The 27,038-nt window shown below is 48.5% G+C and overlaps 1 protein-coding gene across 1 annotated transcript in view; it reads right to left on the bottom strand.

Annotated features, from left to right (window-relative positions):
• The window catches only part of LOC142568187 (uncharacterized), a 150,142-nt gene that overhangs the window by 105,447 nt on the left and 17,657 nt on the right, over window positions 1–27,038 (bottom strand). The window contains exon 3 of the mRNA XM_075678241.1: window positions 5,371–5,562. Coding sequence (XP_075534356.1) covers window positions 5,371–5,562 — 192 coding nt within the window. The remainder of the gene's footprint in view (window positions 1–5,370; window positions 5,563–27,038) is intronic.

Raw genomic sequence — 27,038 nt, 5'->3', positions numbered from 1 at the left:
TGGGCAGGGCATGTAATGAGGAGGGAAGATAACTGATGGTCATTAGGGATTACGAACTGGATTTCAAGGGAAGGAAAGCGTAGCAGGGGATGGCAGAAAGTGAGGTAGGCGGATGAGATTACGAAGTTTGCAGGGACAACATGGCCACAATTAGTACACGACCGCGCTAGTTGGAGAAGTATGGGAGACGCCTTTGCCCTGCAGTGGGCGTAACCAGGCTGACGATGATGATAAAAATTATAGGGTTTTACATGCCAAAACCACTTTCTGATTACGAGGCCCGCCGTAGGGGAGGACTCCGGAAATTTCGACCACCTGAGGATCCTTAACGTGCACCTAAATCGAAGTTAACGGGTGTTTTCGCATTTTGCACGGATTGAAGTGCGGCCGCCATGGCCGGGATTCGATCCCTCGACCTCGTGCTCAGCAGCGCCACACCATAGCCACGGAGCAACCACGGCGGGTTGTATAAAGTATAGATCAAACTGAAACTGTAAAGCACAGCTGCCTGTGATTGCTGCACGTAATTATTAGAGAGAAGTGGTTCTTGCAGGGAAAGGAGGGAAGGCTTGCACTATCTTCCGCAAACCTTGCAGGAGCACGGCTCAGCGCCAGCAGGTGGTTGGATATGAGGGTGAAGGAGATAGAAGGAGGAAGAAAGGTAGAGATTCGCCACGGCAGCAGCGGGGCCGCCCGGCCGGGACGGCCCAGTGGCTTCGACAGGAGGAGTGGACTGGTGATAGACCTTAGGAGGAGGCCCAGCAAAAGCGAAGTTTAGGCGGATCAGGAGGCCCGAGGTGGTGAATAGCCGTTAGGCTATTCGTCTTTGAAGAAATTTCTTAGAGTCTCGCAGAGAGCCCCGACTAGTCCAAGTACTGGATGACACTTAGGAAGGCTAGTAGCTGATTACGACTGGGGAAGAGGAGGTCTTCCTGTCGTGAGCATGGGAGCACCAGGCGGGAGAACTGCAAAATTCGGCCCCGGCGCTGCAGGTGAGCAGGGCAGGCTAGAAGAAGGTGCTCCAGAGTCTCTGGGTCACCGCAGGAGGCACAGGCTGGCGAGGTGGCTTTCCCAAGGCGGTGCCGGCGGGCTGCCGTCCAGTTGCAGCCAACCCTCAGTCGGAGAAGCAACGAGGTATCCCTTCTTGGGAGGCCGTGCTGTGGAAGAGGCCGTGGAGGCCGTACCAGGGATACCCGTTTAGCTGGATGGCATGCGGTGATGTGCCGGCGCAGCCTGTGTCTTGTGAAGTCCCCGGCCGTTACAGCAGCGCGGAGGCGATAGGGTGGTGGGCGCCCTTTGCGAGAGTGTCTGCACTTCATTGCCCGGGATCCCTACGTGCGCCGGTAGCCAGTGCACGTATAGTGAGCATCCTGCATCTTCAAGGGCCGCCAGTCTAGAGGAGAGCAGTGCAACCCCAAGGATAGCCTTGTCCGGGCTCTGCAGGCAAAGCAGCACCGCCTTGGAGTAGCAGGAGATAGCTGCCGGAGTCGTTGGTAGCTCCTCTGCCAGTAGGTCTACAGCAAGGTGGAGTCCTGCTAGCTCTGCCGCGGTAGAGCTTGCATGTCCCGGGAGACGGCACACCTTGCTCTTTTGTCGGGCCGGTGCAACGCAGGATGCCGTGGATGAGTCCGTCTCCGGTATCACGGATCGATCGACGAAGGTGTGAAGGTGATCCCCAAGTCTTTCTTGGAGGAGAGAGGCTGCCGTCTGCTGTAGAGCACATGTTGGGGAACGGTTCTTTGAGACACCTGGCAGCTCCGTCGAGATAGGGATTGGTGGTCGATGTGGTGGGCGAGGCTTTACGGTGTTTGCCGGCGTGTCCCCTATGGCTTCCTTATAGAGGCCACACAGCTGTCTCATGTGTGATGCTGGTAGGGAGCGTAGGCGAGTCAGGGGTGCATTGCTCGTGTTCGTCACCAAATATGTGTGCGAGCAAAAGGTATCATAAGCTCTCGCGTTCGTAGTCGTCTTCTTCCACAGCTGGGGAGGTATTCTGTAAGAGTCTACGTAGTGGACATGTCCCTTTCATCTGCTCTTGAAGTTGTGAGTGGCTTAGCTCGGCTGCGTGTCCGCAGCAGCGAGGCGCCATAGCCAATCAGCACTTCAGCAGGAGACCAAACAGACATGTCCCCTCGGTGGGCTCTCAGAGAATACTTCGCCTCGCTCCATTGCCATTCATAATGCCAGCGTTCCCATACTGGCCCTCCTGCTAAGGCGCTGACGGCACCAGCCCGCTGTCAGTCGGTGCGGTGATATGGGACTCACATCTCTGCCTCAATATATCGCGTATATCATTATGCAATATGTATATATGTGATTTATCAATATATCAATATGTATATGACGAATGTATACTACGAATACTACGAAATTTCGTATACTACGAAATGTGCCTTGCAAATATTTTTGAATACATTGCATTTACTTTGCATAAAATCATGAGGCATTCCCCTCTAATAAGGTAAATGAAAGGCGAAGCTGTGTAGCACACGACAAAGCGGTGACACAGAATTCTGAACAAATGTACGAACACATATACTGTCTTGATCGGTAGTCATTGTGACAAAATGCAAGCACACGCGTTTATTTTTATGCACCCGCTTTCATTCGTGGTATACATTCGTTATATGCATATGTGTTTGCATTTCGCGATATATTGAGGCAAAGATGTGAGACCGATATCACCGCACCGACTTATAGTGGGCTGGAGCCGTCAGCGCCTTCGCAGATGGAGGGCCAGTATGGGAGCGCTGACATGATGAGTGGAAGCGGAGCGAGGGGAAGTATTCTGTGAGAGTCCACCCAGTGGACATGTCCGTTTCGTCTGCTGCTGAAGTGCTGATTGGCTGTGACGCCTCGCTGCTGCGGACACGCAGCCGAGCTAGGCCAATGACAACTTCAAGAGCAGATGAAATGGGCATGTCCACTAGGTGGACTCTTACTGAATACCTCCCCAGCTGTTCAAGAAGACGACTACGAACGCAAGAGCTTATGATAGTTTTTGCTAACCCATATATTTGATGACGGACATGAGAAATGCACGGAACCCTCGCCATAGACATCTTAGCTGTAAAACATACGTGCAGCAATCACAGGCAGCTGTGCTTTACAGTTTCAATTTGCGACTATAGATTATACAAAATGCTTTACTGCGCCAGCTTCAGAAACAAAGGTTTCGAGCTGAGTGCGGGCTGAAAATTTCAATATTGTTCGCTGAAACACCCGGTATGCAGGAAGAAGCCTTTTTGAACAATGGCACCGCTCGGGCTGCCGTAGTTTTCAGGCAATTTCACAGGTAAAAGAGATGCCCGAAATATTAGACGCGGCTGAAACTATTAAGGCATTTTGTTCTAAAGTGTTATTTGCCATTGGTTGACTGCTTGCGTTTTTCATAGGTCCAGCATCATGATTGCCTTATATTTGCTCTTAGGATCAACTACAGCGCAAGATGGATTTGTGAATACAGGTGCGGATGCATTCTAAGGGGCTCGGGGTTCCGCTTCAGAAGAAAATAGGTATGTTCTCATACCGCACTAAGGTTATGTTTCTATATAACTAAACTGAGTAGGAATTCTTGACAGTGGAAAACAGTATCCTTTATTCACTGCACTCTATTGCACTAGTTCTCCATGAAGTGACAGCGGAAAACCAACATATTTGTGTTAAAATGTTAAGCAACATGTTTTTATTTCGTGAATAAAATGCCGTCATGATAATTTGTGAACTAGACCTTTTCTACGCGGCTGAGAAAGTCCCAGCAACTTTTGTGCCACATGTGATAAATTTGCAACAGGCAACCGCAAAATAATTGTTTCAGCAATGTAGCATATGCGCAAAGCTATATTGTTTTGAAACGTAGCAGCAGATGGCGCCTTAGTTTTTTGGGGGGGTTTGGCTTGACAAAATGACGTATTGAACAAGAAAGGCTCGAGCTTGTGCAAGTTGTTTTGCTTGTATGGTACAAAATTGGCGATGGAATAACAGCACGTGTTCTTAAAGAAGTCCAGTGGTAAATTATATCAGTGTCATAATCATCGACTATAAACATCTACGAGTGTTCATTGCGGAGAGGGTGACCGCACAGCAATGCACCAGCGAGTTTTCTTTCGCACGTTTCAGATAAAGTTAATAAAATGCTGACAGTGTTGTCTTGCGATATCCAGCTTTCAGCACAACCGCTTCACTCTATAGAACGGCGATCAATCAAAATCTATATCCGAGACATAGCTGAGACTTCCTTGCACTTGAGTTGGTTCACATACAATTTACATAAACTCATGCGGCAACAAAACGCTATAAAGACTGTTCACATAGTTGCTAGGATACGCTCCAGATTGTAGCCGTTCCCTGTAAATATCTGGTATGTTAAAATTTACAACTAAGGGCTCTTTAGTGTTCCCATACCCACATCGGTACGCTTTCAGTTTGTTTAAATAATTGAGTGGCACCCCTGGTCGTCTGTACACCGCATAACGAATGAAAGTTTGCATTTAGGAAGGTAGTTTATTATGTATGCACACTAGTCCACATTAGTCATGCAACCAAAACTTCACCAGACCGTTTTTAATTATGAATGACACTTATCATTGTTAACAGCCTGCATTACTGGGAAAAATGACTTGATCGACAATTTCTTTACGTAGCAAAGTTGAGTACTGATAGTGATATGGCGATTATGCTTAACCAATATTCTTTCAACGTGCTCACCTTCATATAAGTTGATAAAGAGGAGCAGCAACTGAGCCGACACCGAAGCCTGCCATCTCCGGCTTGTTCTTCACGCTGCTATGTTAGTTTATTCTTTTTGTTCTTTCTTACACCCAACGTGTGCACACTCTAATCAATTGTAAGCTTGTCGTTTACCAGACAAACATTTGTCCCTTCCTCTACGCCACCTTTGTATTGTCATGAAAGTGCTTCATTTTTGTAAAATACGTCGTCGGTAATTATCTACTACGCAAACATGGACTGGCAATAGTTGATCATTTTTGTGCTTTGTCACGTTTGCCTTTAGTTCTAACATTTCATCTTGAAAGGCAGTTTGACCATTGGCTCCAATGTTTCCTACTGCATCTACCTACGATTTAGCTCCACGTCACCTCACGAAATGACCTTACAAAAACACACACACAGTCGCACGCAATGCTAAGACCCTACCTTGGCCACTGCAGGACGACAACGTTACTGCAGTCACTTCTATTAAATAATTCGGGCGCCACACGCTTGACGGTCGTTAAAAGCAAGAAGGAAACATTATGCCTGAAAGAATGGAGCGGGCGGGGTTTTCCAAATCAATTGCAGCTGTACTCCGCAAAGAAACTTCCATTCCCTGAGCACTTTCGCACTTTAAGAAGGAGGAGTGATACTCACCGCAGTCTTCAGCAAGCACGCACTTTCCGTCTTTCCTACGATTCGACCAGCTTACGCAGGTGCAAACTTTATATTTATTGGGATTGTACGAGCTATATCTGCAAGGTTTTCTTTGAGCTCCTTCGCACACAGCCTCAAATGCTCCGTTCGGGCGGCATCTGACTTTCCATTCATACGGATCCGGGCAATCTTCTGTTCACCCAGAAAAGAAAAATATATAATTTCTACAAAATGTTTAGGGTCAGTCAAACGCGATATGGCATTTTTGCAGCGGTACTTAGATTTAGGTGCCTGTTAAAGAAGCCAAGGTGGCCCAAGTTATTTCGCAACCCACCCCTATGCCGAGCCTCATAATGAAATCGTGCTTTTGGCAAGTAAAATCCCATAATTTAGTTTTAATTTTTGTAGCGTTTAAAATAAGGCGTCTACACTTCAAGCACGAAAACAAACTATGAAGTGTGAACGCGTTTAGACATTGTAATACCGGGTGTACGGTGAACGAACCAATGTGTGTTGCGGTGTGCACGCTTTTCGGTGCTTATTATGCAGCGCTAGTGCAAGATATTATGAGTTCTTGGTTCCCTGCAGGCCTACGCAGCATTACTGGCTAATTAGGTGCCGAAGAGGGGCCAGAAAGTACAAAGGGAAACAGCTGTCAGGCTGAATATATCCCCCGCATCCATAACTGGCATTTTAAGCCCTTTATGTTAACTCCCAGGGAAATCTAAAGCGCTTAAACCGGCAGTTATATGGAGCTAGACCTAGTTTGGCCGGTACTTGATGATGATGATGATGTTTGAGGTTTAAAGGCGCAAGGGCCAGGTATGGCCAAAGAGCGCCATGCTAGTGGTAAGGAATATGTCGTGGTCTGATGGGCTCTGTGGATTTAATGTGACGTGGCTGTAAAGGGGCCTAAAAGAGTTTGTGTAAATTGCATAAAATTACACGTAATAAAATTGTGGCATTGATTAATGACATGGTACTATGATCACTAAAATGCATTAAAAAAGAATGATGCATATGTAAAATATGCGAGATGCTAAAATTATCTAAGAGCACTACTGCCTCGCCAGAGCCCTTGAAACGCAAGGGCCGAGAGGCATGTGCTATACGAAATAGCTATCACAGCGGCATCCTCTGGAGAGAGGAGACGCTATGAACGTATAGGGCTAATTACATGTAACAAAACGTCTTTCAGGAAGTCTAGGACGGCGTTAGTGTCAAAGAGCGGTTCTGGGCCGAGTAACATTACAGGATGAAGGGGCATGTGCTGCCGGTATGCTAACGGAAAATGTTTCTTTCTGTCAGATTCGGCTTTCCGACACTCCAGGAGGACATGCAGGACGGTCAACCTCTCCCCGCATCTCCCACAGGTTGGGGGATCATTTCCAGTGAGTAAAAAATTGTGGGTGCCAAATGTGTGTCATATTCTTAGACGACAGAATAGGACATCTGTTCGGCGTGATTTTGTTGCAGAAGGCCAGAACCCTAATTGTGGCTTTATTAGGTGCAGTTTATTATTTGTTTCCATGTCCCATGAGCGTTGCCAGTAGTTTCGCAGTTTTCTGCGCAAGAAGGGCCTCAGATCGGTGACAGGGACTGCAGCGGTAGGATTAACAGAATACGATGCAATTGATTTGGCTATCTGGTCCGCCAGAACATTGCCTTCGAGGCCCCTATGACCCGGCACCCAGCATATGATGATATGCTGGTTACATATAAACGCTTTACATGGGACGGAATATGGTTCATTGATTATTGGATTTTTGTGCTTAGAGAATGACATTAAGGCCTTCATAGCGCTTAGGGAGTCCGTATATATAACTGATTTCTGGAGTTTTGATTTATTTATATGCTTTACGGCCGACAGCAGTGCGTAGGCCTCAGCCGTAAAGATACTAGTTTCCGGATGCAGTACGTCGGATTCCGAGAAGGATGGACCGACGGCTGCATAGGACGCCCCGTCGTGTGACTTTGATGCGTCTGTGTGGAACTCCGTGCAGGAGTATTTGTGCTGGAGTTCCCGGAAATGCATCTTGATTTCAATCTCTGGAGCATGCTTTGTGACTTCCACGAAAGATATATCACATTGTATGAGCTGCCACTCCCAAGGAGGTAGCAGCTTGGCTGGATGCATTAGGCGAAGCTCGAGGAGTGGAACGTGCATTTCTTCACTAAGCTCCTTCACACGCAGCGAGAAAGGCTGTCTTACGGAGGGACGATTGCGAAAGAGTGTAGCATATGTCATATCGTTAACGGTATTAAAACACGGATGTTGAGGATTAGAGTGCACTTTCAGAAAATATGTTTGGCTGATGCATGTTCTCTGTAGATGAAGTGACCACTCATTTGATTCTACGTATAAACTTTCAACGGGACTTGCTCTGAAAGCGCCCGTGGCTAAGCGGATTCCTAGATGGTGGACCGGATCTAGCATCTTTAGCGCGCTCGGGGCGGCAGAATGATAGATCACGGCACCATAAGCTAATCGTGACCGAATCAGGCTCTTATAGATTTTCATTAGGCACGTCCTCTCACTACCCCACGTAGTCTGCGATAGAAGTTTCATTAGGTTCATTGCTTTCAGACATTTTTCTTTAAGATGTTTAATGTGTGGGATGAAAGTGAGTCTATTGTCAAGTATAACACCTAGAAATTTGTGTTCTTTCTTTACAAGTATATGTTGTCCACACAGTTCTAAGCAAGGATCCGGAACCAGGCTTCTCTTTCTTGTAAACAGAATACAAGAACTCTTGTGAGGATTGATTTTAAATCCATTTTTCTCTGCCCACTGTGACACCTTGTTCAAACCATGCTGTACCTGTCTCTCGCAGACTGTGAGGTTGCAGGATTTGAAACCTATTTGTATATCGTCTACGTAGACGGAATAGAAAATAGCTGGTGATAAAGATGCACGAAGCGTGTTCGTCTTTACGAAAAAGAGCGTGCAGCTGAGTACGCCACCCTGGGGTACCCCTGTTTCCTGTATGAATGTACGGAACAGTGCAGGACCTATTTTCACTCGAAATGTACGGTTCTCTAGGTAGCTCTCTATAGTATTAAACATATTGCCGCGGATACCTAGCGCGGAAAGATCGCGCAGGATTCCGGACCGCCAGGTTGTGTCGTACGCTTTTTCCATATCCAGAAATACAGATAAGAAAGATTGCTTGTGCACGAAGGCATCGCGAATGCTCGCTTCGAAGCGCACAAGATGGTCGGTTGTAGATCGCCCTTCACGAAAACCACATTGAAATGGATCAAGCATTTTACTGGACTCTAGGAAATGTACGAGACGGCGATTGATCATTTTTTCAAAAAGCTTACAGAGGCAGCTGGTAAGCGCTATATGACGGTAGCTAGTAAGCAATGAAGTGTCTTTACCATGCTTTAAAACAGGGATTACAATAGCCTCCTTCCATTTTGATGGAAGATAACCAACAGCCCAGATAGTACTGAGAAGTGTGAGTAGCGTGGTTTGTGTGTCGAAGTGTAGGTGCTTAATCATATCATACATGATTCTATCGAGGCCTGGTACAGAGCTCCGACATGCTGATAAGGAAGCTTTAAGTTCAGCAATGGTAAGAGGGCGATTATAATGATCGTGTTGTGCATTTCCGATTCAGAGGCTTGAGTTCTTCTATTGATTTATATTTAAGGAAGTTCTCTGAATAGTGAGTGGAGCTAGACACGCGCTCGAAGTGTTCACCCAGAGCATCAGCCTGGTCTTGTAGGGTATCGCCTTGTGTGTTTACCAAAGGCGATACCCTGTTCTATTTACCCTGTTCCAGACTTTGGCCTCATCTGTATACGTGTTGATACCCGATAAAAACTTCTGCCAACTCTCTCTTCTGGCCTGTCGGCGCGTTCTCCTGCCTTCGGATTTTGCTTTTTTAAAGTTAATAAGATCCTCCGCAGTGGGAGAGGCGCGTAGCAACCCCCACGCTTTGTTTTGTTTCTTACGGGTGGTCCTACATGCGTCGTTTCACCAGGGGACGCGCCGTTTCATGCGAAACCACTTACTTCAGATATGCATTTAGATGTGGCATCTATAATGAAGGCTGTAAAATACTGAACAGCAGCATCAATTCCTAAAGAAGACATGTCATGCCATAAGATCCTGGTGAGAGAGAGAGCGTAACCTTTTATTTCAAATCAAGAAGATTTGAGTCCGGCGTCTTTTTAGTGGGTCTGGGCACCCTCCGCGGACGCGGTTCCGAGACCTTGTCTCGAAGCGGCGTCCTCGGCTCGCTGGACGGCCCAGAGTTGTGCAGTCAGGTCAGAGCTGAGCAGTGCGGTCATCCAGCGTGACTGGAGGCTGGCGGTGGAAGAGACGGAGGGGTTGGCACTGCCCGACTTGTTTGTTAGGTCCCGACACTCCCATAACTTGTGATTTAGTGTGGCAACCTCGCCACACGATGTGCATCTGTTTGTAGTGTACATGTCTGGATACATGGCGTGCATGAGTCTGGGGTTTCTGTAAGAGTCTGTTTGTAATTGTCTGAAGTGTACTGCTTGCGTCCTGTCTAACCTAGTGTGAGGGAATGGGTATATGCGTCTTTGTAATTGGTAGTGTGCCGTGATGTCGTGAAAACTGGTCATATGATCCTCCCATGCCCAGACGTTTGCAGTACCCCGCGGGGGCTCTTCCTCCGATGCTGCTCGGTGAGTCAGGCCTCGAGCAACGCCGTGAGCCGCTTCGTTGGGGGTGCTCATTCCAGTGTGTGCCGGGATCCATAGCAAATGCCTTCGGTTATCAACGTCGGCCTCTCCCTGGTGTATGGGATGTCGCTGGAGTATCTGATACGCCTCTTGCGAGATGCGCCCATTTGCAAAATTGCGAATTGCCGTAGCTTTGGTTTGTGTGAGGGCCAGTGCTATGGCCGCTTCCTCTGCCGCTTCGGCATGTGCCGTGTTCACGGTGACGCTCGTGAGGTGGTTGCCTCGGTGGCTAGTAACTGCCGCCACGAAACTCTTCCTGTCTCGATAGCGGGCTGCGTCGGTGAAGACCGCCTCCTCGTCGTTAGAGTAACTTTTGTTCATGTGTTTTGCCCTGGCTTTACGCCTCCTCGTGTGGTGTTGTGGGTGCATGTTGCGAGGCGATGGGGGTACGTATAGTTGCTCGCGTATGGGTCTTGGAATGTCTACTTTGACGCCGTGTTGCGAGTGGTATGTGATGCCGAGATTTTCAAGTACGTGTCTGCCCGGGCGGGTCATGGATAGGCGTTCAAGTTGGGACACTTGTTGCGCCTCCGCGAGTTCTTCGAGCGTATTGTGTAGGCCTAGTTCTAAGAGCTTGGTGGTGCTAACTCCAGGCGCAAGTCCCAACGCACATTTGTACGCCTTGCGTATGAGCGCGTTGAGCTTGTTTTTTTCCACAACCGTCCAATTTTGAAATGCTGCCGTGTACCCTATCTGAGAAATGACGAAGGCTTGTATGAGTCAGATGACGCTGCCTTCGCGCATGCCCGCGTGTTTGTTGGGGATGCGCCGAATGAGCTGCATCGTGCTGGTGGCCTTTGCCGTTATCTTACGTAGTGCTTCGCCATTGCCACCCTTATGTTCTATCGTCATTTCTAGTACCCGGATTTTCTCTACTATAGGGATGGGTAGGCCGTTTGATGCCGTTAATTGGATCTCTTGCTTTTCGAGGGGGGTGTAGCATTTAGGTGGGCGCCCCGTTCTGACTGGTCTATATAGCAGCAGTTCGGATTTTTCCGCCGAGCAGGCGAGCTCCGTGCCCACGAGGTAGTTTTCTACGCATTGGATGGCCTGTTGTAAACGTTGCTCGATCGCTCCGTCGCTACCCGTTGTCGTCCAGATCGTAATATCATCCGCGTATAGCGTGTGATGTAGTCCTTCGATTTGAAACAATCGGTCGGGCAAACCCAGCAGGACGAGGTTGAAGAGCATTGGCGAGATCACCGAGCCCTGCGGGGTGCCCGAGCTGCCGATGTTGATTTGCTCTGGCTGTAGTTGCCCCACTCGCATGCGAGCGGTTCTTCCCGTGAGGAAGTCTCGGACGTAGTTGTACGTGCGCAGGCCGAGATTTAGCTTGTCTATTTGTCGCAATATGGCATCGTGGCGAACGTTATCGAAGGCCCTCTTCAGGTCCAGCCCGAGGATGGCTCTCGTCGAACGCCCCGGATTGTCTATGATTTGGTGTTTTAGTTGCAGAAGGGCGTTTTGCGTAGAGAGATGTCTTCTGAACCCAATCATGGTGTGTGGAAATAAGTCGTTGTCCTCGAGGTAATCCGTGAGTCTATTGAGAAACGCGTGCTCCATTACCTCGCCCACGCAGGACGTGAGGGAGATGGGGCGCAGGTTCTCCAGCTGTAATTTCTTGCCGGGTTTCGGTATCAGTGTGATATTTGCTTCTTTACATTGCCGGGGCAGCTTGCCCTGCGCCCAACACTCGTTAATGTAGTTTGTTAGTTTCTCGATCGATCCGTAATCGAGATTGCGTAGTGCCCTATTGGGTATTCGATCGGGGCCAGGGGCCGACTTGCTGTTCAGCTTTACAAGGGCCGCCTGGATTTCGGCAACGGAGAATTCCTCATCTAGGGTGGCGTTGCTTTCTCCTGAGTAGTCTGGACATATTTGCGGTGGCGTTTGGGATGTGTAAAGGCGTTCCACATCCCGTAGGAATTGTTCTTCCGTTCCCCCGTAAGCGTGTATGATTTTGAATATGCCTTGCATGTGTGTGGTCTTGGTGTTGGCGGGATCGATCAGGTACCGCAGTATCTGCCACGTGCAACGCGTGGTGAGTTGACCATCCATCTCCGCGCATTTCTCTTCCCATTGTTGATGTTGCAGGTTAAGCGCATGCTTTTCTATTTCTTTGTTGAGCTGTGCTATCCGTTTACGCAGTCTGCTATTGTGTCTCTGTTGTTTCCATCGGTGCTGCAAGTGAGTTTTGGCTTACCACATGTGCAGCAACCGGGAGTCTATCGTCTCGAGCCCAGCTGTCGACGGGATCGTTTGCGTCATGCGCTCGATATCCCACCGCAGTTGGTCGGTCCATTGTTCTATATCTTTGATGTCTTCCATCTGTTGCTCATCGCGATGTTTGCGTAGCCGATTCCAGTTGGTGATCTTCATTTGACGACCAGCATTGTGTTCCTGGAGACCGCCTTCTGCTTCTATGAAAATAATGTAGTGATCGCTCCCCAAGTCTTGCATGGTGTTTGTCCAAGTGACTTTGCGTGTGTTGCACGTGAAAGTAAGGTCCGGCGTCGTGTCAGTGCTTACGCTGTTGCCCTGCCTTGTTGGTGCCGCGGGGTCGGTGACCAGCTCGAGTCCGGCGTATTGCGCCGTTGCCCATAGATGGGTGCCTTTGGGGTGATCATGCTTGTAAGCCCACGCCGTGTGCGCCGCGTTAGAGTCCCCCCCCCCCAATGAACAGCTGTTGTCCTTTGGCGATGTCGCTTGCCTGTTTGAAGAGGACATGGAAGCGGTGCTGGCGGCATCTGGGACTGCTGTAGACGTTGAGTACGAAGAGGCTGTTGCGGGTCTTGCGTGGTGGAATTAATTCTACGAGAACGTTTTCGATGTCTCTGATTTTGGTGTCGTGTTCGATAGCTGTGTGCGCTCGCTTGACCAGAGTGGTGACGTTTGGTTTCTCCGCCTTGCCTGTTATAGACTGGTACCCCGCGAGTTTGGCGGGACCGTTCGTTTCCTGCAGTATGATGACGTCTGGGCGTTCGGGGATCGTTTTCAGGCATTGTTGTAAGTGCGCTCGTTTGTTTTGGTAACTTCTGCAGTTCCACTGCCATATCGTGTGTTTTTGTTTCGATGAGTGTCGTCTGCCGCTGCTTCTAAACGAGCTGCCCGATCTGAGGCTCAGCGCCGCCGCCGAGAGCACCCTGTCATTCAATTTCTTGTCCAGAACATATCCTGAAATAAAAGCACCTAAACGGCTTTGCTCAAAGCTCACATTAGGGAGTAATGTAATCGTCCCTTATTTTTTTTTTACTGAACAGATACGACTAGTTCGAGTTGTCGCGTGTGGGCATTGTTTCGCAATTTGTTTATGTATGTTTGTGCCTGCAATGTTTATTCTGACTTTCTGCATCTTTCGCCCATATCTTTAGCATCGTTAGGAGAGTAGTGTAGCGCTCTTTCATTGTTTGCCATTTATGGAGAAAGGAGCTGCGCGACTCCTACAGGTAGCAAGCCTCCTTTTATAGGTTGTAGGACCGGCACACAAAGGCAAGAAACCGCCTATCTGTGTTATGTTTGTAATTTATTGCGACAAATTCCGAACGCATCCCTGGCCGGCGGGAGAACGAGGGTACAAGACGCCCCCCTCCCCCCCCACAGACACATCGAGAGAAGTGGTTCTTGCGGGGAAAGGAGGAAAGGCTGGCACCATCTTCTGCAACCCTTGCGTAAGCACGGCTCCGCGCCAGCAGAAGGGTGGATATGGGAGTGAAGGAGATAGAAGGAGGGCGGAAGGTAGAGAGTCGGCATGGCAACAGCGGAGCAGCCCGGCCGGGAAGACCCAGTGCAGCGAAATTACATGGCGTCGACGCAATGTGGTGCTGACTGTATGTACATGGGTAGGTGGCTGTGGAGACGTCGATGTCGGCCGGTTAAGTGTGATTAGGAGCCTAGAGGTAGGCGGTCCTTAGGTAAAGTGCAGTCTAGAGAATACTGACACGTGTACTTGTTTGTCCTTATTGGACGGCACGTTTCGCCGCCTAACAAATGTAATCGCACAGCGTAGTGCGAGCCTGCATGTATCGGAAGTTTCTGGAATGTTAACGATGCTTCCATCTGCTGTCTGTGACCGAACATTGTGTAATCTGATTGCATGTGTGATTGCATAAATTACAACTTGGTGGAAGGCACGTGCGTCCCAGCCGTTACTCTAAAAAAATTACCGACGATTACGTTACTTCCTAATGCGAAATTTGAGCGCAGCAAATAAGCTGTTTCACCTTTTCGATAGATTGAGGCAAAGAAATTGAGCAACACATGTATGCGCTATCACAGAATTTTTTTTTATTTTTCACACGTATTCCTTTAACAAAGACTCCACTAGGTAAGCTTCTGCTTCGGCGGCACGCACCTCTGGATTCTGACGGCGACGGCGCTGGGCCTCTGCTCTGGCAGCTCGTTTAGCAGCAGCAGCAGCAGCAGCAGACGGAGGACTTCCATCGGTCGTCTCGCTCATGGCTCAGAAAGAACTGGCAGATAATTTGGCAGTGCCGAACGGCAGCGGCAATTTCGGCTCGGGCGGTGCACATATACAGATCCGCCGCCACCGATCTGGCTCTCTGATTGCCACCGCACAGGGCGAACGGCAGCGGCAATTTCGGCTCGGGCGGTGCACATATACAGATCTGCCGCCACCGATCTGGCTCTCTGATTGCCACCGCACAGGGGTTGCAGTGGAGGAGGAGCGAAGAAAGGAATTAAGTTTGAGCCGGCGCTTTGACAACCGGAGACTCGCAGAAAGAGGGGGGCGGCGTGTACACCCAGCGGCAAACGATGGGGGCAGAAGCGCGCGCAGCAAGCGGACAACACGATAAAGGGAGGAGGGAAGAGATAGCAGCGACTGACTGATGCCGCTGACGCCGATAGTGAGTCAACCCCAGCTGCGGAGTTGGTTTCAGGGACAACGCCGCCGATGCCGACACAAACAATATGATACCCTCGCTTCCGCAGCGCTAAGAACCAGGTCTAGCCGTGGGAAGGTGGTCACGTATTCGTCGACGTGCCGGGGCCTACGTGAAATAACCGGCGCGTCGGCAACTGAAGAGCACCCTATCCGCCACACAAGAACAGGGGGGGGGGACCCTTTCCTCCTCTTTCTGCATGGCGACGACGGTGTTCTATGCAGTCACGTTATCTTGACTCTCTAGCGGCGTCAGCGGCATCCAGCGGTATCAGTCGGTCGCTGCTAGCGCTGGGGGGATGAAAGGGGGGCGGAGCTGGTTACGAGGCCGACGACAACGTCGACGACGACGCGAAACCCAGGAACGGACGCCAAAGAGCTGCGCTCTAAAACAAGAAAGGGGCTGACAGATGGAATAGCACACTGTGGTATAAAGTTTGCAAACAGGGATAAGGTGCCTCAGAAAGGCTGGCCAACGTTTCGATAGGAGGACCGATCTTCGTCAAAGGCGGCCTCGTCATCCTCGGCGTGTTAGTTTTAAAGGGTTAGTGCAGTGACATCACGTGCGGGTGTTGTCGCTGGCGGCTGGTTTTAAAGAGAGAGATTACAAGAGGAGATAAGCGCTGTCGTCTGACGTCTGCGAGCTTCGTTCCCAAGACGAGGGGACAATAGGGAGTTTTAGAATAGGGGCCCCAATAGTTTGGGGCCCCAAAGAGCTTTGCGGGTGTTAGCGTTGGGGTACGTAGGAGTGAAGAGTTTTAGAATAGGGTTTGACGTTTGCGGATAGCGTCTTGCGCTGACAGCGCCACTACGGCGTCAAAGAAAAACTATAAGAAATAATTAAATAAAATATACCATTTTATGATAGGAATAATAATTTTTACTTGCGTGTATTCGCGTTTAAGTAAAATTTAGAGGTTATTCTCTGTAAGCAGCAAACAATTAGTTGCGCTTAGTCTTGAGCAAGCCAATTTTACTAGCCTTCACCAGCCAAGCTTAGCCGTGTTAGGCCTACGAGCCATAATATCCACAATCGAATTCAAAATCAGCGGCGTCTAATGAGTCAATCTTAATAACACACGCTAGTTGAGAGAAAGCGATAACCGCACTCACTTCTCCTAGCTTGCGAACTTCACGCGTTACCGCGAATCGAACCCAGTTTGGTGCTAGGTTAGAGCCGTCGCTTCGATGGGTGCCGCCATGTTTGCCGACGCAAAGCTTTTGGGGCCGCTATTTGGGCTCCCGCTAAATCGGTGAAATAGCGTTCCCAACGCAAAACCCAAACAGAGTTTGCGTCTTGCGCATGCGCAGTAGCGTCGACGCTATTTCTTTGGGGCCCCAAAACGTTTGGGGCCCCTATTCTAAAACTCTCTAATAGCGGGAAAGCGGGCACGCGGTGAGAAACGAAAAAAAAGCGGGGGGGGGAGCCAGGGCGCCACCAAGACAGAAAGAAATAGGGGGGGAAAGAAAAAGAACAAGAAAGAGACAAACAAAATTTTAAGTAAGAAGGGGGCTAAGGAGCATGTTGGGGATGCGAGAGGTTAGGAAGCATTCATGGGGAGTCGTTGGCGGCATGGTTTTGTGGCACTAGAAGGGCCGGTCAGGCGGTCAGTGCGCGAGTAACACAAAAGACAAGAAAACAAACACGCACACACACAGAAAAGAAGACATTAGCTGAAAGAGTGACTTCAGTAGCATAGCAGCAATACCTCCAGTAATTTTGAAATAGTTAAGGTGGCGACGAGGAATCTGCGGTGCAATGTATCGGGTGACTGAAAGGCAGCGGCATGGTCTTTCAAGGGCCATTGCCCCAGTCGCTTAACGTAGGTGTCGTTACGGCGGCATCCAGAAATGGCGATACTTTTACTTTTACCTTTTTCGTTATCACGCCTATACAAATGGATAACAGCGATTGGTGCTTAATTCGCTGATAAATTTCGAGATGGTCCCGCCGTTTCTTATGTACTTAACGCGCATAAACATGACAAGCTGGGCGAGCAGGGGATCGAACATGTTCCTAGGGGTGGGCAGCGCTACCCGGGCGAAAGACAAAAGGAAGTACACGATGCGAGTGCAGACTTATAGCTGGTTCATTTGTTCAAGCTTGTGACTAAAATATACAGAAAATGTAAACACGTGTAATGTGACGCTTGCAAGTGTGAAAAGGTGTCCGCCTATCATGGCGAAAACAATGAGGAGATAGACCAACCAATAAGCATAAGAGAGTCCAATCTACCTTAAACTAGCTCACAGTAAAAACCACGGCTGGCCCAGATGGGTTGAGCAACAATATGCTTAGAATTCTCGATTACAACTCCCTCCAGAAAATAACGGCATTCATGCAGAAGTGTTGGAGTGGAAGAAAGCAAATCAAGTCCCCATACCCAAACCAGGTAAAGAACTCAAACTAGCGAACCTTAGGCCATTATCGTTAATCTCCTGTGTAGGGAAGCTTATGGAGCACGTCATACAGAACAGATACTTGGAAAGTAGGGAACTTGCCCCAGAGAGCATGGTTGGATTCAGCCAACAACTATCCACAAAAGACGTCACCATCATGACCATCATCATCATCATCATCATCATCATCAGCCTGGTTACGCCCACTGCGGGGCAAAGGCCTCTCCCATACTTCAACTACTCCGATCATGTACTAATTGTGGCCATGTTGTCCCTGCAAACTTCTTAATCTCATCCGCCCGCCTAGCCTTCTGCCGCCCCCTGCTACGCTTCCGTCTCCTGGAATCTAGTCCGTAACCCTTAATGATCATCGGTTATTTTCCCTCATCACTACATGTCCTGCCCATGCCCCCCATTTCTTTTTCTTGATTTCAACTAATACGTCATGAATTCGCATTTGTTCTCTCGCCCAATCTGCTCTTTTCTTGTCCCTTAACGTTACAACTATCATTCTTTCCATAGCTCGTTGCGTCATCCTCAATTTAAGTAGAACCCCTTTCGTAAGCTCCATGTTCCTGCCCCGAAGGTGAGTACTGGTAAGACACAGCCGTTATACACTTTTCTCTTGAAGGATAATGGCAAACTGCTGTTCATCACCTGAGAATGCCTGCCAAACGCACCCTAGCCCATTCTCATTCTTCTGATTATTTTAGTCTCATGATCCGGATCCGCGGTCACTACCTGTCCTAAGTAGATGTACTCCCGTGCCACTTCCAGTGTCTCGCTACCTATCGTAAACTGCAGTTCGCTTTCGAGACTGTTAAAGAATACTTTACTTTTCTGCAGATTAATTTTGAGACGCACCCGTCTGCTTCGCCTCTCCAGTTTAGTGAGCATGCATTGCAGTTGGTCCCCTGAGTTACAAAGCAAGGCAATATCATCAGCGAATCACAAGTTACTAAGGTATTCTCCATTAACTCTTATCCCCAGTTCTTCCCAATCCAGGTATCTGAATACCTGCGGTAAAAACGCTATGAATAGCAATGGAGAGATCGTATCTCCCTCCCTGACGCCTTTCTTTATTAGGATTTCGGTGCTTTCTTTACGGAGGACTACGGTGGCTGTGGAGGCACTATACATATCTTTCAGTATATTTACATGCGGCTCGTCTACACCCTGATTCCGTAATGCCAACATGACTGCTGAGGTTTCGACTGAATCAAACGCTTTCTCGTGATCAATGAAAGCTATATATAAGGGTTGGTTATATTCCGCACATTTCCCTATCACCTGATTGATAGTGTGAATATGGTCTATTGTTGAGTAGCCTTTACGGAATCCTGCCTGGTCCTTCGGTTAACAAAAGGCTAAGGTGTTGCTGATTTTATTTGCGATTACCTTAGTAAATACTTCATAGCTAACGGACAATAAGCTGATCGGTCTATAATTTTTCAAGTCTTCGGCGAACCCTTTCTTATGGATTAGGATTATGTTAGCGTTCTTCCAAGGTTCCGGTACGCTCGAGGTCATCAGGCATTGCGTATACAGGGTGGCGAGTTTTTCTAAAACAATGTGCCCACCATCCTTCAACAAATCTGCTATTACCTGATCCTCCTCGGTTGCCTTCGCCGTTTGCATAGCTCCCAAGGCTTTCTTTACTTGTTCCGACGTTACTTTTGGGATTTCAAATTCCTCTAGACTATTCTCTCTTCCATTATTATCGTGGGTGCCACTGGTACTGTATAAATCTCTATAGAACTCCTCAGCCACGTGAAGTATCTCATCCATATTAGTAATGATATTGCCGGTTTTGTCCTTTAAGGCATCCATCTGATTCTTGCCTATTCCTAGTTTCTTCACTGCTTTTAGGCTTCCTCCATTCCTGAGAGCACGTTTAATTATATCCATATTATACTTCCTTGTGTCAGCTGTCTTAGGCTTGTTGATTAACTTAGGAAATTATGCCAGTGGTATTCTAGCTGTAGCATGACGTCTGCAAAAGACGTCGTGCTACAACTCAAAGAGCAAGTATTGGAAAGGAAGGCTAGTGACTCGAGAGTCATAGTGGAACTGGACGTCAGCAAAGCATTTGACAACGCCAACACCAAGCGATCGTGTCACACCTCAATTATCTAAATGCAGGAAGCAAGCTATGAAACTATATCAAAAACTTCCTCACGGACCAAACGGTGAACATAGAAATCGTGGCCACAATAACACAAAACATTAAGCTAGGCAACAAGGGAACACCGCAGGGTACGGTGGTATCCACTACCCTTTTAAACGTTGCAATGATCGGGCTGCCACTAAAACTCCCAAAGCTAGAGGGGCTATGCCACACAGTCTACGCTGAAGACTTCACCCTTTGGGTCGACAGGGGCGGGAGCAATAGCCAAATAGAAGACACCCTACAAAGAGCAATCTGGAAAACGGAAAGCCATCTGAGACCCATAGGGCTAAAATGCTCGCCGAAAAAATCGGAGATGCTAATCATGACCAAGCAGCAGGTCAATTTGCAACTCCTGGTGAACAACACCCCTGTCCGAAGGGTCGACAAGATCAGGATACTGGGTATGTGCATACAAGAAAATGAGAGAAATACCGTAACAGTAAACAGACCAGAAGCCACGACCAACCAAACTTGCAGGCTTCTCAAGAGGATAGCAAGCAAAAACGCGGGGATAAAGGAGGCGAACCTACTTAGGCTTGTCCACTCTTTCATCATTAGCCGAATCACCTACGCTATCCCGTACTTAAAGACTACTAAAGCAGAGAGAGACAAGGTAGACGTCCTCATCATAAATGGTGTCAGAACCGCGCTAGGTATACCACCGTGCGCACCAACCGAGACGACCTTCAATCTAGGCGTGTCAAACACCCTAGAGGAAATGTGCGAGGCGAAACTCATGGCACAATATGTCATACAAATTGGCAGCAAAACGGGTAGGTACCATCCTTAGGAAACTGGGCTACTAGAGCCCACAATCATCAGAGGGGATAACTGCTAACCCCAAGGAAATCGCCAACAGGTTAAGGATATAATAATATCCCCTATCCCAAGAAACATGCACCCCATACACAAAGAGGAACGCAGGAGTAGCAGATTCCAAAGGCTCCGAAGCTCCGTCCTCCAAAAACAAGGGGTAGTGTACACCGATGCGGCAGAGTACCCAGAAGGACACTACGCTGCAGTAGTAGTTGACGGCGAAGGTGAGCTAATCTAGAGCTGTAGCGTGAGAAACTCTTCACCAGACGAGACAGAGATTGCGGCGATCGCCCTGGCAATCACAAACCCATAAGCCTGAATAATTATCGCCGATTATAAAATTGCAATCAAAGCCTATGACACCGGGAAGGTGCCCAAAGAAGCCGCAAAATTCTGCAAGCAGGCAAGGAGAACGTACCCAACAACCTAATTAGAATAATATGGATGACCGCCCATAGTGGACTCAAAGGGAACGAGATCGCCAATGAGGTCGCCTGAGGACACGCACACCGGGCCACAGCGCAGGCAAACCACTCCCTGTCGAAGAAGCGAGACTTAACCACATACAGAGAAATTCTAGAACACTATAGAATGGGCAGGAGAGTCCTCCTTCACCCTCATAAATCTCTCACAAAGGAGGCAGAAGTAATCTCGCGGAAACTACAGACGGGTACCTTCCGAAACCCGCATATCCTACAGAAATGGCATCCTGAGGTGCACTCTTCCAAATGCAAAAAACTGTGAAGGCATAGCGACCCTAAATCACATGCTCTGGGATTCCCCAGCACTAAACGGTCTACCTGGAAACAAAGAGTCATGGGAATCCTCCCTCCATAGCTAGGAACAAGCCCAAAAACAAGTCATCGGCCAAGCCCAGGACGCCGGCGGAAGCCAACTGATTTCGACCGATGTCTAGGGGGGAGGGATACGGTGAAAAGGGGAGCTGCATCTCACCCAGATCACCCATACTCTCTGGCGAGTGTAAATAGACTGCTTTCTCTCTCTCTCTCTCTCTCTCTCTCTCTCTCTCTCTCTCTCTGCCGTTCAAAACATGTCTCTTTATCGTGCAGAGCGATACAAGTCTGGCTGACGCATAGCATGAGTGTTCATGCATAGTAGGATTCCACAATCTCGTGGTTGATTTCATTCATATATTTATACAACATTTCTGTTTGTTCAAACAAAGGTTTGCCTAAGCAGTCTCTGCAACGCATGGCCAGATTCGAGCCTGTTGCATTCCTCATCGCACCTTGGTGCTCCAGAAGGTGGTTGTTAAGCCAGCATCCCATCTGCCCAAAGTACTTTTTGCCGCCCGAAAGTGGAATGGCGTAGATAACTCCCACTGAGCATGCCACAAGCTGCCCCGAGCGTTAGACGCGGCCCATAGCCTTGGACGCCTGTTTAGGTCTGCCGAAAAGATTACAAAGCTTGTTTAGCGAGTTTTTTTTTTACTGAAAAGACGACTTGAACACCATATTTAATGGGTGTATTTTTCAGCACGTGCCCCATCTGACGTGCAAACGGTATGACTGCAAACTTATTTACCTTTTCGATCTGTGTTTGGGGTACTTCCTCTTTCTTTATTTTATTCACTAGCCCTTCACATATTGATACGATAATAGATTTTAGAAAACCGGTCTTATCTAGACGGTAAGGTTGTTGCGAAAAGCTCAGATTGGCGAGGTGGCGGCATGACTTCCTAATTGCCTCATCAATCTGAGCTTTTCGCAAGAACTTAATCGTCTAGAGAAGGCCGATTTTTCCAAATATGTTATCATGCCAATATGCGAAGGTCTAGTGAAGAAACTAAAAAAAAACCAGATCGAAAAGGTAAAAATGTTTGCAGTCATCCTTTATGTTCATGAGATGGGGCACGGGTTAAAAAAACAGCCATGAAGTATGGTGTTCAAGTATTTTCATCAAAAACCTCCTTAACCAAGATTTGTAATGTTTTCAATAGACCTAAACAGGCGTCCGAGGCTGTGTGGTGCGTCAAAAACTCGCGGCAGCTCATGCCATGCTCGGTGGGAGTGGTCTACGTCATTCCACTTTCGTGCGGCAAAAAGTAGTTTGAGCAGATGGGATTGATTGATTGATTGAAAACATCTTTATTTGTAGGATATTCGTAGAACTCGTGGGTGGGCCGCCTATTCCGGTAGCCCACTGGTTACTACTGCTGCGCTGGCCCTCCCCACCAGCCAGTGCTGACGGTCAGGATCATCGCTGAGCAGAATAGCCTCCCACTGCTCTTTTGAGGGATTTGGAATGGGGTCAACTATGGGATTAAATTGGCAAGCCCAGACCATGTGGTAGAGGTTAGCTACCTCTCCACAGTGTGGGCATTGCGGGGAGTACAGTGTAGGGTACCACTGGTGTAACTTAGCTGGCGTTGGGTATGTATTAGTTTGGAGTCCCCTAAGAGTGTTCTCTTCCAACTTATCGAGGGATTTATGTGGTGTTGGGTACTCCTTCCTGGCTGTTCTGTATGGCGCGAGATGGTCAGCATACACTGCTAAAGCAGTTAGGTCCCAGCACTCTTCACGGTCATCAGGGGGAGACGCCCGGTATAGAAGAGCTCGGGCATGCCTGTGAGCGGCTTCGTTTCCTCCTGGTAGTTCCAGGTGACCGGGAAACCAGATGACTGAGGCTTGGCTGGGTGGATGCTTAGTCAGCAATGACAACCCTGACCTGTGAATTAATCCATTATTGAAGTTGCGACAGGCGTTCTGGGAGTCAGTGAGCACATCGGCGTTGGGGTTAGATGCTATAGCTAATGCAATAGCTGCTTCCTCTGCATGAGTGGGGTTGGATGTTTTCATCGAGGCGCAATTCACCATCAATCCTGAAGGCGTTGAGACCACAATAGTCATCACTCCATTCTTTGGCCCTGCGGCGTCCACATAGAAGGTGTTAGGTCGCTCGTCAAATTTCTTCTGCAGGGCTTCCCCTCTTGCTTTTTCTCCTTTCGATGTTATATGCGGGATGCATGTTCCGCGGAATGGGGTACACGTTGATGCGTCTCCTCACATCACGTGGTACCTCTTCCCTTTGGTCTATCGTATAGGGCAGATTAATATGGATCTTTTCGAGGAGATCTCTACCTGGTTTTGTGAGTGCGAGCCTATTGAGTTGTGAGAGGTATTGTGCTTCCCACATCTCTTTGAGGGTATTATGTACTCCTAGAGCCATGAGCTTTGCCGTTGGCGTGGAGTTTGGTAGCCCCAGTGCCGTCTTGTAGGCCTTCCGGATCAGTGCCTCCAACTTTTCAATTTCCGACTTGGAGAGGTTAAGGAATGCCGTCCCGTACAGTATCCGAGAAATCACGAAAGCCTGCACCAAGCGGATGGAGTCCCTTTCCTTCATGCCATGGTGCTTATTTCTGATACGATGCATCATCCGGAGGATTTGCTCGGTGGATGTTGTAAGCTTCTTCATAGTGCTGGTATTCTGTCGCCCCTGCGGGATATACAGCCCTAGGATCTTGATCTCCGTGGGTTTCGGTACTGAGTGGTTGCCTATATACACCGTGATGTTCTGTGCCAGGGGTGTCCTCGGGTTCTTCAGGATGAGCAACTCGGACTTTTCCGGCGCACACTGGAGGCCTCTTTCCCTGGCGTACTGGTCCACCGTGTCCGCTGCTGCTTGAAGACGCTCCTCGATCTCGGCGTCACTCCCAGAGTTGCACCAGACAGTTATATCATCCGCATACAATGTGTGTTTGATACCCGGGATTTCGGAGAGAAGGCCTGGTAGATCTTTCATAGCCAAATTGAGCAAAAGGGGTGACAGTACCGCCCCTTGCGGAGTTCCTCTAGGGCCTAGAGTGATGAGATCTGATTTTATTCCACCGAAGTTTATAGTGGCTTGCCTTGCTGATAAGAAGTTTTTGACATAGTTGTAGGTTCTGGCGCCACACCATCCCTGGTACGGACACAGAGTTGATGGAAAAGCTCAAGACCAGGTATCTGTGCACGGACCCAGTCGTGGAACAACCGGAGTATTCTGGGCTGCCGAATGCTAAGCTGGACATCCCACTCACGAAAGAAGAGATCAAAGCAGAAATTGCGGCCATGAGAAAAAATGCAGCTCCAGGTCCAGATCAAATAACAGCAAAGCTCTTATTTAACCTCAGCGATGACACCATCACCTGGCTGGTGGAATGCTTCAACGAGCAGCATTGGGCTACAGGAACGCTACCAATATCCTGGAAGACGGCCGAGGTTCGCTTCATTCCGAAGCCGAACAAACCCCTTAAACTGGATAATCTTAGACCAATATCGCTGACCTCGTGTTTGGGCAAGCTCATAGAGAGAGTCATCAACACGAGACTCAGTAGATACTTAGAAGAGAACAACCTCCTACCTAACACTCAATTCGGCTTTCGCCCTCACCTATCGACCCAGGACGCCCTCTTGTACCTGTACAAGGATCTCCTTGAGACACCACCCAAGTCACAGACAAGGGCCATCCTGGCACTTGATTTGAAAGGAGCGTTTGACAACGTTCTGCATAAAAATATTCTTCAAAGCAGATGGGACGCTGCCTTAACATCCGCCTTAGGCAACACCAAGGCGCGATCACGAATGCAACAGGCTCAAATCTGGCCACGCATTGCAGAGACTGCTTAGGCTAACCTTGGTTTGAACCGGCCGCAATATTGTATAAAAATATTAATCAAATCAAACGCGAGGTTTTCGAAGCCTACTCCACACATGTAAACTCAGGCGCATGCCTGAGTTTACATGTGTGAAACTGTGAAACTGTGACACTGTGAAATGTGTGAAACTGTGAAACTTACAGAAAGAAACTGAGTTTTTGAATGGCGGTAGGCAAACACCCTTTCACCCTTGTAAGCGTCACTTTACACGTGTTTACTTTCTCTGCATATTTTAGCCACCTGTTTGAAAAAATAAACCAGTTGTTAGTCTGCGCTCGTATCGTGTACTTCCTTTTGTCTTTCGTCCGGGTTGCCCTGCCTACTCCTAGGAACATGTACTTAGCGTGACCCAGTGATTAGTGGAGGCACTCCTCTTTTAGAACTAGCTTATTTTTTCTCGGTCTTGCGAAGTTGTGATTTTTCGATGGACCTTCTTTCGGATTATTGTGCGTTTGTAGTATCGAAAAAGGGCGCGGCTTTAAACCTCTGCCGCGCTTGAGAAGAAAGCATGGCGCTCGTGATTACGCTGCACTAACATGAGATTTTCAGATTAGATGACTCCCAGCAAGTTAAGAATTGAAATTCGCTTTAACCTTTGCCATCAGACAGTGCTGATTGGTGATAATCAACTGAAAATGAAGCTAGGTATTCACTAGGAAGCTTTATTTGGGACTCGGAGTAGTTTTATCCTACCAAAATGCATTGCTGAAGTGCGCCGCATGACCCACATGTGTACCTGACATTTTTAACCAGTGTCCAAGAGTTTCGGTTGGACTTCTCTTCGAATATACCGGCAAGGTGCGCTGTCGGCCTTACTAAGCATTTATCGAAAGTCGCTCCCATGGCCTAGTCGCGTGCGGCTGCGGCGCTAGAAAAGTGCCAATCTCAGTAGTATATCACACTCGCACTTGAATTTAGGGATGGGGGCTCGTGGTACGAGTTCGAATGGGGCACCAAACCCGTTTGAAGCTCTGACGGCGATGATGTTTTCAGTCTGTCCAGGACATCCGAAGCTCTTCACATGGGAGTTTTGTCTACAGCCTTGAGTGGTTCCTTCCTCGTGCACGCTTATCTGCCGATCGTTTTGCACGATGAGAGCTCTACTGAGAACATTCAAAGTGCGTATATCACTTGGCCACGGTGTGTTGGCAAGGGCAGCAAAAAACGCGCTCCCGCCAGGGAGGCCGCCGGGAGTCCATCTCGGCCAAGCACTATGGAGCAGTACAGGACAGGTTACAATGGCGCGAGATTTGATTGTGCTCTTTACCATTGCGGAGGTAATGAATGTCATCATCTGCAAAAATGCAAACAAATAAGCGTGAATGCATAATTTTGTAGTTGCCCAGCTGCACTCAGATGAAATGGTCCTCGAAAGAGGTGAGTGCAGACAAGCTGGTGATGTTCCTTGGACTTCTCTAAATACAACGTCAGAAGGTGTCGAAAATGCCAAACTGCAAAACGTGTTTTTTTATTTTATTTTTTGCACAGTCAAGACCGAAGTATTACAGAAGTGTTACAAGGAAGTTTAACAAAAAAAGAACATGTTTAATGCGAAAATGACGTAGTCCACCTAAAGAAATGGCATTAAATTTCCATTGGCCGCTAAGCCAATTTACGAGCGCGCCTCCACAGAGCAAATCTGGCGAAGGCCAACACCTGCTTGCACAGTAGTGGACGACTTGTGTGATGGCAGAGAACATTGCCACAACGCGACGTCACCCTCGCCTCACTCTAGGAAGCCGATTCGTGGCCCATATCTTTCTATGTCACCCCCAGTTGGCTGGGCTGGGGAGAGCGCCACCCGGCCTTGGTGGCCGCTGCTGCTTCTTCGTTCTCGCGTCGTCTAGGACATCGGTGACATGTGGCGTTGGCCCCGCAGGCTGCTACTCCTTGCTGGCTCGGGCAGCACGGACCGGTGTGGTACATTACTCGCAGCGCAAAACTTGGAGGACCGCTGAGCGGTGATCAATTGGGCATAAGAGGTTTAGCATTGACCACTCATA

Source organism: Dermacentor variabilis, unplaced genomic scaffold (assembly GCF_050947875.1).
Source record: "Dermacentor variabilis isolate Ectoservices unplaced genomic scaffold, ASM5094787v1 scaffold_17, whole genome shotgun sequence".
NCBI lineage: Eukaryota > Metazoa > Arthropoda > Arachnida > Ixodida > Ixodidae > Dermacentor > Dermacentor variabilis.
Note: the sequence above shows the minus strand (reverse complement) of the source record. Positions and strands in the feature narration are given on the sequence as shown.